Source organism: Coloeus monedula (genome assembly GCF_965178545.1).
Source record: "Coloeus monedula genome assembly, chromosome: 9".
Lineage (NCBI taxonomy): Eukaryota > Metazoa > Chordata > Aves > Passeriformes > Corvidae > Coloeus > Coloeus monedula.
In genome coordinates this window covers 20,411,895-20,426,983 of record NC_138789.1, presented here as the reverse complement: position 1 = coordinate 20,426,983, position 15,089 = coordinate 20,411,895, and the positions used below count along the sequence as shown (strand labels likewise).

The 15,089-nt window shown below is 37.6% G+C and overlaps 1 protein-coding gene across 1 annotated transcript in view; it reads left to right on the top strand.

Annotated features, from left to right (window-relative positions):
• AK5 (adenylate kinase 5) overlaps positions 1-15,089 on the top strand; it is a gene marked incomplete at its 3' end in the record, with an annotated part of 81,002 nt that overhangs the window by 51,104 nt on the left and 14,809 nt on the right. The window contains exons 8-9 of the mRNA XM_082286856.1: positions 7,103-7,145; positions 8,253-8,297. Of these exons, the coding sequence (XP_082142982.1) occupies positions 7,103-7,145; positions 8,253-8,297 (88 nt within the window). The remainder of the gene's footprint in view (positions 1-7,102; positions 7,146-8,252; positions 8,298-15,089) is intronic.

Here is a 15,089-nt window from a genome sequence, read left to right as displayed (position 1 = left end):
GTGGCTTGTGGAAGTGTCTGTAGTAAAAGCATTACAATTTACAGTATCTCACCATTATTTCTGTAGGCAGTAACAGTAGGATGTTGTACCTTTCCTCACACCAGCTTGCCCCTCCACTGGCAAACTGAAGCCCTATGCCTTCATGAACAAAATACAACTTCACAGCTAAATTTATGAGTTCTACCTTTACAGTCCAGAGAACTTGCATAACTCGTGGGGAAAATTAGGCATCCCACACAGTTGATGCAAATAAGATCCATAGCAGAACTTTTCATATTCTACCAAAAGTTGATAAAGAAATGTAAAGGTGTATTTTAAACCCTCTCTGCCACCCAGATTTAGAGGCCTTACTCAGGGCTGTGGATTGGTTCTGTTCATGAAGCCCAGCATCCCTAAAGACGGCTACCAAAACCCTTTCTTGAAAACGTTTGTAGTAACAATTCCTATATTTTAAAGCACTGCAGAAGGAAGTGCCTTTTTATTTCTTTTATATTTCTTAATCACTGTCAAAGTACATGCTATATATTTTTACATACACATATAAAACTGCAGTGATTGCAAAGATGCTGTTTTACTCTATGGGATACGTAACTGCTCTTTAAATCACTTATTTGTATTGTATTGAAGCAGAAGAGTGGCTTCTCTGGGTACACTGGAAAAGAGAAAAAAAAACCCCATGTATTTTCAGAAAGCCATATGTTTCCTATTTGGTTTTTTTACTCCTTATGTATCCCAGGATTGTGCAGTCAACGTTAGTCATTTTGGGCTTAAATACCAGTCACAAAGAGTGAAAAGTGGCCTAGTTTTAGAACTCCTTCACAGCAGTGCATCTCAAATCAGTGGACTGTTTCTTCAGATAGTTCAATTCCTTCTTAACACAGAAGTCCTTTATAAATACTGCAGAAGTTGAAAGTCACAAAACTACCTAATAATACATAAGATGTTTTAGTAAACCTTGAATATGCTTGTCCAATGTTAAACGGAGCAGGTTTTTGAGAGGCAAAATTTGACTACCACTGTCAATTTTTATCGGAAGAGCAGGAAATCATAGGATCTGAGGTCACACGCTAGGTTTGGAGGTTTTTGCTACACCCTGTTCTTGTCTTTCTCCATGCCAAGATCTTTTTCTTTTTGAAAACTGAGTCAAGACAGGCCTGCAGAAAAGCCTTTCTTATCTAAAGTTAAAAACCCCCAAAAACCCACAAAATGAATATACGTTTAAAAAACCCCAAACCAAACCATTAACAACAAAAAACCAAAGCACTGAATTTCAGGTCTCAGAAGGCAGCTCTCAGGGCAGAGAGGTTCTACATATAGTGCTGAGGTGTATGATGTGAGGGATCCATTCTTTAGGATTGCTGTCAGCTGTCTAAAAAAAGGACCTGAACAGCACCAAGTCTGCAGTTCAAGTGCACAGGGAGGTGTCCTGCTACACTTCTCTGCTGCAGTGGTTTGATGTGGAAAAAAAAAAAAAAAAAAATTATCCCTGGAAGAATTTATACCAAATAGCATAAATACTGCACATAGAGAAGAATCATTTAAGGAGTGATGGTGATTTACAGAAAGAAAGAATACTAAAGAATACTAAAGGAAAAATAGTGATAACTTCCAGAAAGAATTTTGTAGGCACTGGCAGCTTTCTATAAATACACACCAAACTGAAAACTAACTGAATACTATGTGTGACAGAACTATTTTAAAGTCAGTGGTAGATAGTAACTATGTATAGATAATACAGTTATTGAATGTCTCTAATGTCTTTAAAACAAAAGCTCCAGTTCTTCAAGTTAGATACTGACCCCTCTAGTTCAGCCTTTTAAATCAAATTAATATTAAAATTGCAAATGCGGTGTTTGGTTTACCAGAACACTCTTACACTGCTCTGATGATGCAAACTGCTGATACTCTCCTGGGAGGGGTGGTCTGATTGCACTCCTTGCTGGTAAGTTTGCCCTTAAGAGGTAATTCCTTGGAAATTTTTTCCAGTGTCTGGAAATCAATATGAAACTAAATAGATTTTGCTTTCTTTTTCATGCTTAGTAATCATATGTATTTTTGTCACTATAAGTAGGCACAGAAGTTAACAAATACCAACCCCCACAAACAATAGCAAACACATTGTGACTTTTTCCTCTCTGAACTACCTACAGATATTCTTGATGTCCGTGAAGAACATCAATGCAAAATCTGAAAAAAACCCAAACAAACAAATTTAAAAGCTAGATAATTTGATCTTGGCTTGCAAGTGTTAAAAATGGGTTAATCTCTAACTCTGTATAGGTATAATTTTTATTATTATTTTTAGAACTGAAAATAAGTTTTGTTTTAAAAGAATAATCACAGAATCACAGAATGGGGAAGGTGGGAAGAAGGACCACAGTAGGTCACCTGGTCCAACCTTCCTGCTCAGGGAGGGTCATCCTACAGCCCATGGCACAGGATTGCATCCAATGGCTCTTGAGTATCTCCAGTGAGGGAGACTCCAAAACCTCTCTGGGCAATCTGTGCCAGTGCTTGGTCACCTGCACAGTGAAGAAGTTCTTCCTCCTCTTCAGGTGGAACTTCCTGTGCATCATTTTTTTGCTGTTTCCTCTTGTCCCATTGTGCAGCACCACTGAGCAGAACCTGGTCCATCCTCTGACACCTCCCTTCAGAGACTGATAGATATTGATTAGGTCCTTTCTCAGTCTTCTCTTCTCAAGGCTGAACATGCCTAGCCCCCTCAGCCTGTCCTCATGAGAGATAATGGCAGAGAGTTTTGTCTTTGCTAGAAACCCAGAATAAAATTGGAATCACAGTGATCTCACCTGTCAGCATTTTTTAGACGCTATTATGAACACCGATGTTTTTGCAGTTGTATATGCATTCTGAACAAACAAAAATCACCTCGAAAAACATTAGCACTGTACCCTCATCTTAATTACTATTAGTCCTTTTTGACACAAATAACTTCACTCTGCTGAGCAGCATGAAATATATAAGAAAATTTGTCCTTTGGGGAAAAAAAAAGCCTTGAAGTGTGAAGGTATTCCTACTGAGTCTTACCTTATTTATTAGTTCTGGAGCAGAGGAGGTCAGAGCACAGCCACCTCTGCTTTCTAGAGGCATACTTTAACACTCAGCTTGCAGAAAGCAGCTCAGGCTCAAAATTGATTTGAAGTATAAATCAAATTTAATGGTATGGCTCATAAAATCCATTCCTAGGGAGCACTGCCCTGGCATAAAACCAGCAAAGAAACATGTAATTTTTATTTGTTTAAATAATTTGTGTCTGACACGTTCCTTGGAATATTTACATTCTCAAATTCAAGCTTGAAAATTGAGCATAATTTTAAGCAGCAGTCAAGCTGTATTTGTAATTCAGTCTTATTCTGCTGTCTTTTTTCTCCTTTTTCCATGATTATTTATCATCTTTGGTAAATTTGGAGCAGAAACTCCTGTTACATCTGTTAGAAATCTGAATAAAATGATTCAGGCACTTTTCACCACTACTTTCTAGAAGCATTTCAAACAACAATGAGGTGATAAGGGAGAACTTTTTTCTTTTCCATGTAAAAAAACCAAAACCCCAACTAAAACCTGCAGGGATTGGAGAAGTGGTTATTAATGGGTAACAGAAAAGCTTTCTCACTTCATCAGGTAACTGACATTCAAAATAGCTGTCACTAAGTCCTAATGAAGAAAATGTCCCTTCATTAGATAAAAAAATTAAATCTACTTTATTGATATGCCTTGAAGGTATTGCTTCATTAGCAGCAAAATTGAAACTTCTGAAGAATTCTGTATCATTCCTTTATTATTTGTCAAGACTTGCTGTCGTAGTTTGTTATTATGGAAATTAGGTGGGTTGGAACTAGATGATCTTCCAACCCAAACCTTTCTATGATTCTGTGGACTTCACAACCTAGCAATGACAGGTAGTAACTGAAAACTCATTAACCAGTGAAGTATCTACTACCAGTCAGATGTTTACTAATTAGTAGCTAAATGACAAGTCAAATGGCAGTCAAAAGCCTGCATTTTCCAACTCTAAAGACAAAGGTCAGATAAGAGATTCTTTACAGGTAGCAAACTTCTCTATTTAGCAATTATTTTAACAAACTGTTGATATTGGTTAAGTAGTTACACAGACAGCTATGCTCCACTAATGAACATGTTTCCAGATAATATTTGTAGATATAACTTGACTGTAAAGGCATCTGAAATTACAGACTAGCCATCTTTCTTCGGAGCTCATTATGTATAAGATGTGATCTTCCTCACTTTGCTTTCAATTACATGGAAACAGCTATACTGAGAATACAGAGACTGCTGCTAAATCACTGTGTTGCTGATGGCAATGTGTCAAATACCATTTGCTATCTAACTGGAGGGACTTGGCCTTCTGTGATCACTTGCTAAATCCCACAGTTATTTTCCAAAGCACTCTGGTAACAAGGCAGAACAGTGTTTTTCAGCCTCATACAGGTCAAGCCATTCACAGTTTAGAGACCTACTTGCTAGAAAGACGAAATCAGAAATGGATATTGTCAACTACAAACACGAGGGGACTGCATTAAACAGGGTGCCAGACTGTCACTCTGCAAAGGCCCTCAAACCAGACAGCACATCTAGCTCCTCACCCAGATCAGGACAAAAACTGGTTGGAGGCAGTTTCAGTCTGCAATTATAGCGGAGAACAAGAGTAAAACTTGAAAGAAGTAATGCCGGTTTCAGTTCTTTGACTTGATTGTAAGCTTGGAATTCTGATCCTGATTTTTAAAGGAATTTTACTCTAAACTTTGTGCCTAAAATGATTTTGATCCATAAACTTTCAAAGGCATTATAAGAGGTAGAATCTAAAATGAAGCCTTTTGTATGCAATATATCCTTCACAGGGCCAATTATTTTATTGTATTTTTACATGCAAAAATAAAGGACATAGGGTTAATATTGTCACTTGGAATGTAGGAAAGAGATTAATCTCTCATTTGAAAATGTTGCCTTTTTTTTTTTTTTTTTTTTTTTGAGATGGCAGTTCTCCTGCTGCAGTGTAATAGGCTGGGAATTATTGTGAATCAAAAAATAAAAATACTCTGTGCAACCAATGCAATGGTACTTCAACCTAATGAAGAGTACTTCAGTTTCAATGATGATGGGAACACAAGGAGGAACCTGCAAGGGTAGTGCAGGAGCCCTGCAAACTACAGTGGGCAGCAGTTTACCCATTCCAGTCACCTTGCAGTTCGTCTCACTTCATCTGTTCCTGCAGCTCCACACATTTAAAGGTGGCTATTTCTGAGAGCTGTGCTGTCAGAAACTATGGCTTGGCAACCATATGCTACTGAGATGACTCACATAATGTGTTTCCTGCTGATGTTATGCACTGATGATGTAATACTGTCACATGAGGATGCGACACATGTTACTGTCAATGCTACTACTGATATTTTACAGACAGGCTAAAGTATTGGTGCGAGTATATTGACACCACATAACCTAGACTATGTCCAGCATATACATAATTCTCATTTATCAGAACAACAAAGAATTCCCATTCTGACAGTCTTGCTGGCCAGTATGTGTAATTTCTCATTGATTATAATAGACAATAAATGACGAAATAATTTTAAGTGGTTAAATCTCAGGAGAAAAAATATACCACATCCCCTATTTCCCTGGTGTAGTCCCTCCTTGTAGTTCAACAGCCTTTACAACAACTTGTAGCTTGTGTCGCATTCACAAGGTAAACACATTTAAGTTATTTGAAATCAAAGACTAATCCCATCTTTATATTATAGTTCACCTCTAGGAGTTTCTCCAATATTGCTTTCTCACTATTAACAGCTGATCATACCATAGTTACTTTGGAAGCAATTCAGGATGCACATTGGTTGCTTATATATCATGTGGTTTCTGTGCATTTGGACACTGAAGAGTTGTTCCTCACAAAATCAGTATTATAGCAGAGAATGGCCTGGGCTGGAAGGGACCTTGAAGATCATTTTGCTCCAAGCCCTCAGCAGGCAGGGACATGTTCCACTAGACCAGATTGCTCAAAGTCCCATCCAGCCTGGCCTTGAACACTTAAAGGGATGAGTAATCTATAACTTCTCTGGGAAATGTGTTCCAGTGCCTCTCCATTCTCGTGAAGAATTTCTTCCCAAGATCTGATCTAAACCTACTGTCTTTCAGTTTAAAGCCATTTCCCCTTGTCCTGCCACTCCATGTCATTGGAAATTGGAAATTGTCCTTGCAGGCTCCTTTCAGGTCCTGGAGGCTGCTATAAAGTTTCCCCTGAGACCTATCCAATTTGAACAATCACAGCTCTCTCAGCCTGTCTTCCTCGGAGAGGTGCTCCAGCCCTTGGAGCATCTTTGGGGACTCCTCTGGACTCACTCCAGCAAGCCCCTGTGCTTATGCTGGGGCCCCAGAGCTGGGGCTCCAGGTGGGGTCTCACAAGGGCAGGGTAGAGAGGTAGAATCCTCTCCCTCAGCCTGCTGCCCACGCTGCCTTTGACGCAGCTCAGGACACAGTTGGCTTTCTGGGCTGCAAATGCACATTGATGGATCATGCTGAGCTTCTCATCCACCAACAACCCCACGTCCTTTTGCCCAGGACTGCACTGGATCCATTCTCTACCCATCCTGCATCTGAACTGGGATTGCCCTGACACAGGAGCAGTAACTAGTACTTGGCCCTGAACTTCTCAAGGATCACATGGGCCCACCTCTCAGGCATGTCCAGGTCCCTCTGGATGGCATCCCTTCCCTCAAGCACAGCTTGGTGTCGCTGAAAAACTTGCTGAGGGTGCACTTGGTCCTACTGTCCGTGTCACCAACAAAGATGTTAAACAGCACTGTCACCATTCCGAACCCTGAGGAACTCCACTCATTATATGGGATAGTGAATCATCTCATGATACCTTGGGCTCTCTGTGCTTATGTTCTGGCAACTGAAACAGCACTAGCAGCGTTTCTGTAGCATTGTAAACCATATCTCAACACAGATTAAAACTGAGAGCTTAGAGAGATATATATTATGATATATGGATAGGCAGATATAAGAAAAATGCAAACTATGCAGAATATCCATTTGAATTTGTCAATTGCTTAATTAACAGGAGGAGGATCAGTCAAGTTTTTCTGGTTATGAGAGCACAGGAGGTGAGTTTCTTTTTCAGTGTCACTTGCTATTTAATTTTGAAACCTTTGATTTCCCGTTATTTAAATACTTACTTAGAAAGTAAAGTGAATTTGGGTTATTTACATTGTTAACTTTATGTCTCAAAGGATTTTTATCATGAAATAATGAATGGAAATTAAAGTTTGTAAAAGACATTTTTATACTCTTTAGGCCAGTGGATTCAAAATTATTAGAAAATACTACTGTTAATCAGCATTGAATCTTACAGGTGTTTTCAGAAATTGGCAGTTATGAAAGTCTCCTTGGAAAGTATGAGGTGCTAAGAGTCTAAGAGGACTGAAAGGATAAAGCAAAACTTTTCATGGCTAATGATTTTTTGTAATAAGAGATCTAGACACCTCAAAATAGACCCCAAAATTGTATGAGGTAAATTAATGTGTCTTGTAAGTGATTAACTCAAAGACAATAACATTTCAGGAGGCTCACATGGTGCAAGATCACCTGTACTGGTACAATCAGTGAAGTGATGGGACTCAGACCAGAAGGAATTGCTTTTTCAAAAGATACCATTTCAGTAAAAGGCAAAGCTGTAATGCATACAGTAGTAGTGAGATAGTATAAACTATAGTTTGGTGAGAGTATTGCCTGGATTTCAGCTAAGATGGTTATTATTTGGCTGAATTTGAGGCTCAGAGGAATTTAGAATTACATTTCAGAGAGTCTTAAATCTAAATGGGAAGTGGAAAAGCTTCTATAGCAATCATAATGTAACAACATACTTGGTGAAAACTGCAGTGGCTGAGGAGGAATTACATCATGTTATTACATCAAGATGAATCTGCTTCTCTCTTTTTTCCTCTTCCTTTTTTTTTTAAAGAACTGCTGAGTATGTGTAAGGTCTATTTTCAGGTAAAATGTCTTTATCATATCTGCAATGACAACTATGAAACTGAGAGATTAATAGGCTTGTGGACAATAGGTCCTTTTGGAATGGAGAGCATTATAGCAGAAAGTAAATCTAGTAAAATCACATCCCCTTGCATGACTGTTACACAGTTTGGTGTGGTAAGTAGCTGACATTAAAATTAGTAACCCTTGCCACTAAAGAATGTTTATTTTCATTTTAGATTTTTCAGAAGATCTGAGGAAATCAAACATCATTTTTGTTGTTGGTAAGTAGGATTCCTATTTAACTGCTACATTTGAGTATTCCCATGTTATTTAGCTTTGATTATATGATTTATTTATTTAGCAAAATAGATTGGTTGGGAATATTTATTCTACAGTGGTGGTTTAGTCTTTTGAAAGGGAGTTAGGATTTAATAACATTTAATTAGCTTGAATCTGACCATGCTATCAACAGTTGTGTAAAGCTCAGAGCAGGCAGCTCATTTAAGTGTGAACATCTTCAAAATAACCTTAGTTCTTTTGCAGTTACAGTTGAGTTGTGTGACTTCCCAAACCAAAGCTGCCTCACTAGCACTAACTGAAATTTTACTAAATTGGATTATAACTCAGAAGTTTGAGATTTGGCTGAAAAATACCAGGTCTCTTCCCCTCCTTATTTGTGAAGCAACTTCTGTTAAATACAGGTTTCAGTTCTGCCTGTGCTCAGCACGCACCAGGCATGATGCTTAGCACTGAAGATTTGCAGGTTCAGGGTTTACTTTATACTGCTTTCAGAAATCCACATCCACCACGTTAATGCCCTTTATCATATGAATGTGACTAATATAATTTGCATAAACTTTGAGCAGTCTTTTAAAACAAATTATAACCAGAAGATTGATCTTAAAGCTTGGTTCTAATTACTTGGAAAGAATAATTGCTTTTGTATTGAGCAGTTTTTAGAACTGCTTTACAATACAGAGCAGGAACACACGTTTCCAAGGACCCAAGGACAAGTACCAGAACATGGATGGTTTTACATAAAACTAAATCAATTTGTGCATTGTTTTTCCTGGGGAAAAACAAAAGGACTTCCAAAATTAATAATAAGTGAATGGAAGTTTCATTCAGAATTCAGGAAGCATCAAAAAACATTCCAACACTAGCAGGTTGAGGGAGGTGATCTTTTCTCCTTATTCAGCACTGCGTCTGGAGTACTGTATCCAGTCTGGGCTCCCAGTATGAGAAAGATAATGACATACTGGAGTGAGTGTGGTGGAGGACCATGAAGATGTTTGAGGAATAGAAGCATCTTTCATTTGAGGAGAGGCTGAGAGAACTGGGGCTATTCAGCCTGGAGAAGAGAAGGCTCTAGAGGATTTTACCATTAAGTATAAATACCTGAATCTTCTCAGTAGTGCCCAGTGACAGGACAAGAGAAAATGGGGACAACTCAAAATGCATTAAATTTCACCTGAACACAAAACCCACTTATTTACTATGAGGGTAGTCAAACACTGGAACAAGTTGCCCAGAAACTGTAGAGTCTCCATCCTTAGAGATGTTCAAACCCCAACCTGACAGAGCTCAGATCAACCTGCTGTAGCTGATCCTGGTGTAACAGAGTTGTCTGACTAAATGATTCCAAGAAGTGCCTTGCAACCTAAAAGATTCTATGAAGAGTCTTCTCATGTTGTAATTTTATCTCACACTCTCTTATACCAAATACAAGTTGACTCAATTTATTGCAAGCCTATGATGGATGTTATGTGTTTGAAAAAGTAAAATGAGGTTACTGAAGAGTTCACTGGAGACTTTTCTTAAGGGAAAGGGGTGTAACACCTAATTTTCAGCCTTTAAGCAAACTGTAATCTCTGCTTACTGAAGTACACCTTCCTGCTGTTCACTACAGTGAAAAATGTTAATTCTCTCTGTCTTGCATATCTTATTGAAAAATAATGTTTAGGTTTGTACAAACAGATTTGTAAGGAAAGAAAAGTTTACATACTCAAGGAATTTTGCCTCTGAAATTGTCCATGGCAAAGCATATTTTTCATTTGCCTCTGGGAATCTTTTTATTTTACAAAGAGTGATTTTAAATTTTTATTTATAATTTTTTATAGGGCATCTATTAGTCATCTTGAAGCTTAAAATTGAAACCACACATTTTTCCTATTTATTCGTGCTCTTAAATCCATCTCAGACTTTCTAGTAAATGCTTTCTGGGAACAGAGGTAAATTATGCTTAATCAAAACTCTGTTTTTCTTTGTTGAAAAGGTTGTAATGAAAAGTTTTACTAAGTCCAAACATGGGTTAATTTTCAAAAAATTATCTAGAATGATTTATACTTTTTCCCAAAATACCACCATCCCTCTTTTCAGGCAGGTAAATCTGCCTGGATCACTTGTTGATCCACAAGCACTCCAGGTTTAGCATTATACACACTACCCAAATGAACACCATTTGTGCAGGAAGGAAGTTATCTTACAAGTCAGTCAAGAGCTGAAATGTGATCATTGTGAATGGTACGAGAGTGAAAGAAAAATCTGAAGAAATCTCACAGGAGCAGAACAAAACTGCTGGGGGTGGGGAGAAGGAAAAAAAGCCCCAAATGTCAGTGGCTAAGTTCTCTGTTGTGGTGGGCAGTTCTAGAGATGTTCAGCCCATGATACCTTGACTAAAGAGAGAGCAGAGAAGATGGGTTGGAGCAGGCTGCCATAGGATACTGGAACAGGAAAAACTGTTCTTGGGCTCAGGTGTCATTAGGGATGACACCTTACTACATAGGTGTGTGTATTCATGAGAAAATAATAAGATATTTATAAAGGTGTTTTAAAGCTAGAATTTTAAAGATGTACATTTGAAGTAGTTTACAAACTAATCAAATAAATGCACCATCTGCCATAGCTGACAAACAGACACTGTTTATAAGACAAAGGGAAAGAAACAGGCAGTTCCCTCCCCCACTAATTACCCTTGAAAACTGTCCAAAAAGGGAAAGAAAAAGAAACAATCTAATTAACAAAAGTTTACATTAGAGGTAATGTAGGAATTAATTGGAATAACAGTCAAGTCAGATTAATTAAGCAACAATGTCAATGTTCTATCCGTATTGTAAACCACAGAAACAGTACCAGCAAGTAAAAAATATAGGAGATAGCAGCAGGATAATAAAAGAGGCAAAACCAAGACAAATTAGGCCAGTAAAGTAAAATTCAAGAGAAAAAAAATACAAAGAGGGGTGAATATAAAATTGGGTGATGCTCTAATTAATATTCAAAAGTAATTATTGCAGTCATTAAAAATCAAAGAAAAAAAGAAAACAAAACCTCCTATTTCATCAATTTTAACCACAGTGAATGATGTATGATCTTCTAATTCTTAACTATTGCAATATTCCATATTGCATCCACGAAACTGTCACACATAACACAGTTACTGGGGCCTCCCTGTCCTCTGCAGGAGGTTCAGAAAACATTTGCCTTTGGTTGAGGCTGGATGTGAAACAGGAGGTTTCGGGAATCTTTCTGCACCTTGGATCAGAAACAAACTCCCCGCTGACTTGTAAATGAGGTGTTTAAAGCATAGCTAATGTAACCACTTTCTTTTACAGAATCTTTGTTATATTCTTGCTGATGAGCTAAAGCTGGTAATTGCTTAAACTCAGTGTAAGAAAGACCAGTTTTTAGCTGACACTGATGATATTCTCACCATTTACACCAAGAAGTAAGACATTATCAGCTGCAGACAGGAGCTTCTTGCGTTCACACCAAAATAAAATAAATAAATATATCACAAACCTCAAACTCTTTATTTGTCCCAGGTATGTCAGACCTTGGACAACTTAATCTAATTCAATTTATCATTAATTTAGGCCTGCTTTGAGTGTAAGGTTTAACCAGATGAGGTCACTGCCAACCTAAAGTATGCTACAGTACCTGTATTGCAGCTCCTTCTACAATCAGAGAGGTACAGGATGAGCAGTACTGATAATTAAACCCCAGTCAATCCAAGCTAACTGTAGAAGCTGCAGAAGGCTGATTTCCCTGACTTGCCGTGTAATAAACTTCACATTTTCTTTAAGAAGGATGAAAACTCAGTCATGTCCCAGGATACTGCATCACTCTGCCAACATGTGCCACAAGTTGTTTCCTGATGAAAATAATTTCTTAGAAAAAAGAAATACAAAGAAAGTGTTGAGGGCTTTTTTGTTGTTTTTGTTATATAAAAGCATAATTCCTCTATGGTGTCACTTACACTAAAATCATTTGTGAACAACAGATGAGGTGTTATTGAGAAGCCTTCAAATGCCATATTCTTAAGTTAAGGCTTATTTTTACTTGTGTATATAATCCAAGTAACATTGATAAAATGGCCAAACTGATCAAGTCCTCCAATATTTTTGCTTGAATTTAGGGACAGAATAACTGAGGTTATTTTGGTTTCAATTCAGATTTATGAGGCTCCCTTGTGCAGCTAGGTTTCCCCTGCAGGCACTTCTCCATGATATAGGGATGATACTCATTATGATAACAAGGTCTTGAAATTGAAACATTTTAAAATAAATGGTGGGACTGTGTTGTAAATCCTACTGCTGGCATTTTATATAAATGCTCATGATATTTTAGTATATGATAAACTTGTAAGATTTAAAATAGAGGCATCTCAGTCTGTCTGTATGACACTTTTGCTCTATCAGTATTTCCGACAGCAAAGCTGGTCCATGAACTGCTCATATTGCTTGTTCCTGTCCCTGCTCACCCGCAGCAGCAGTCCCAGCCCCCTCTATCATCATTAAGGAGCAGTACATCTGAGTCACATGCCCAGGCTCGTGGTCTTTGCCAGTCTGGGGAAGATTTGGGTAGGAGGGAGGGGAACTGAGACCTTTGACTGATCTAGGGCTGACTGCAGTTGAACATTCAGAAGTGCCGCTTGGGCAATTGGTCACGTCACCCCACTCACTGAGACCATTGCTTTTCTTCCCTTGAAGGGCTCTCTGTGAAGCATTTCTGCAGTCAATAATTACACGGGTAAAAGTAACCACCTAAGTCAGCAGTGCTGCCAGAAACTTATTTACCAGAAGATCCCCTCACGCAGGCCGATGAATCAACATAATAGAAGGGAATCCTGCTCTAAGGGATTGCACAGACCTTTTAATCTGGCCTTGTCTACAGAAAAGCAATATAGAGAACTGCATTTAATTTCTGTGTTAGTACTCTGGTTCCACATTCTTGCTTACTATTTGTAACAAAAAGCACAAAGGGACACTCAAAGATGTTCTGTTTCCAAGAATAACCTCACTGCTTAATACAATGCTCTTAATTTCTTCATCTGCAATTTTTGATTTTTATTAAGTTACCAAATGAGCTTTAAAGCAAGATGTGCTGCAGTGAGCAATATTAGGAAAATGCAAAAGCATGCTAACATTGAAGAACTGCTGGTAGTTCTGTATTGTCCTACCGGTCACATCACACACATAATTCCTCTGGCTGTTTTCTAGGCTTTAGCTTTTCGTGTCATATGTAGAAATCAGAAGACAACATGATTAATCTGAATTACAAGTTATCATGAACCAACACTTTTTTTATCAAAGTATACGTAGGCAGAGTACAGGATGACAGCATACAGAAAAAATGACAGTGTTCATAAAGAATCTTACGCCTTCACAACAAAAGTGGGGACATATTTTTCTCCTAACAATTGAGCCATGGGGAAAACTTGATTACCTTCTCCAATGCCTCAAGTATTTTCCATATGAAAACCAGCATAACAAGCTGCAGTGAAGTCTTCTAAAAAAATCTTTCTGCTAGTTTTTGTTATGTTTCATATGCAGCTGTTACTCCAGATAAACTTATTTCAAGTAATTTTTTTTTTCTTTAGAAAAATTAATAGATTTAATAAAAACACCCACTAAAAGAACTGGTACAATTTTTGTAAGACTACAAATTGATCATGAGCTTCATGGCTGCAGGATTGATTTGCTGTTAAAGCTGCTTATGTAGCAGTCTTTTAAGTATAAACTCTGAGCAAGAAGGAAACACCTAATTAGTAAGAAAATGCACTTTCACATCCTTTCCCACCTGAATAGCTCTATTTTAGTCACATTAAGGAACTTCAGAGGGAGACAAGATAATACTTTAATTTCAGACACGTAAATTAATACTGGTGTGAAGGCCAAATTGTACTCAGCCCTCAATGTTGAATTTCCTGGGGAATTCAGTCACTTCTCAGATCATGCCAAGCAAGAACTGTGGTTTTATTCATGGATAAGAAAGCACAAGACTGAATAAAGTGGGTCATATGCATTTGTCAAGCAGCAGGATGCTTTGCTACTCATCAAATGAATCTAAATTAATACCAGTGGCCGTAAAAACTACTATTTTCAGCACGTAACTTACTCAAATATGTTTTTACTCTTTAAAGATCTCACCATGTTAATTTCTGGTTTGTTGGAACTCTTTTAATAAAATAAATGGTCATTTTAATAAATGTTTTGGAGACACACACATTATGGTGTATGCCCTGCATACTGTGCCATTCTGACAGTGTTCTCTTTTAAAATACTAACACACAAAGGTATTAGAAACACATCAAGTTTTCTGAATATTTACCTGCTAAAAACCCAAAAATGTCCTTGTATTGTTCTTTCTAAGAAGAGATCTAGTTTATTTTGTATATGAGGAGAAATTATGAAATTTCTCGTTGGGCTCTGCATTCAGAAGAGAAACAATTATAGAAGAAGAAGAATACAATAATCTTTATAGCTGGGAATTTTTAATACTGTACACATACACCAAATAAATAGGATTAAATTACTGAACTGTTTGCATATTCAAGGCCAGGAGACAGAAAGTGTAAACAAGCACATGCATGCACAAACTTACTGATCTAAAAACCCCCCAAACAGGCCAGAAATACAACTAATTGTCACTCAGATATTTAAGGGACTCATTACTGGTAATTTGCTTGTAATTTCTCTACATCTGTTTCTTTATAGCCACTCCTATTTTTTCCTTGTTTTCTTTCACCTAGTGTTTTTACAAAACAATAATGTTCTTCATATTATAGCAATAGA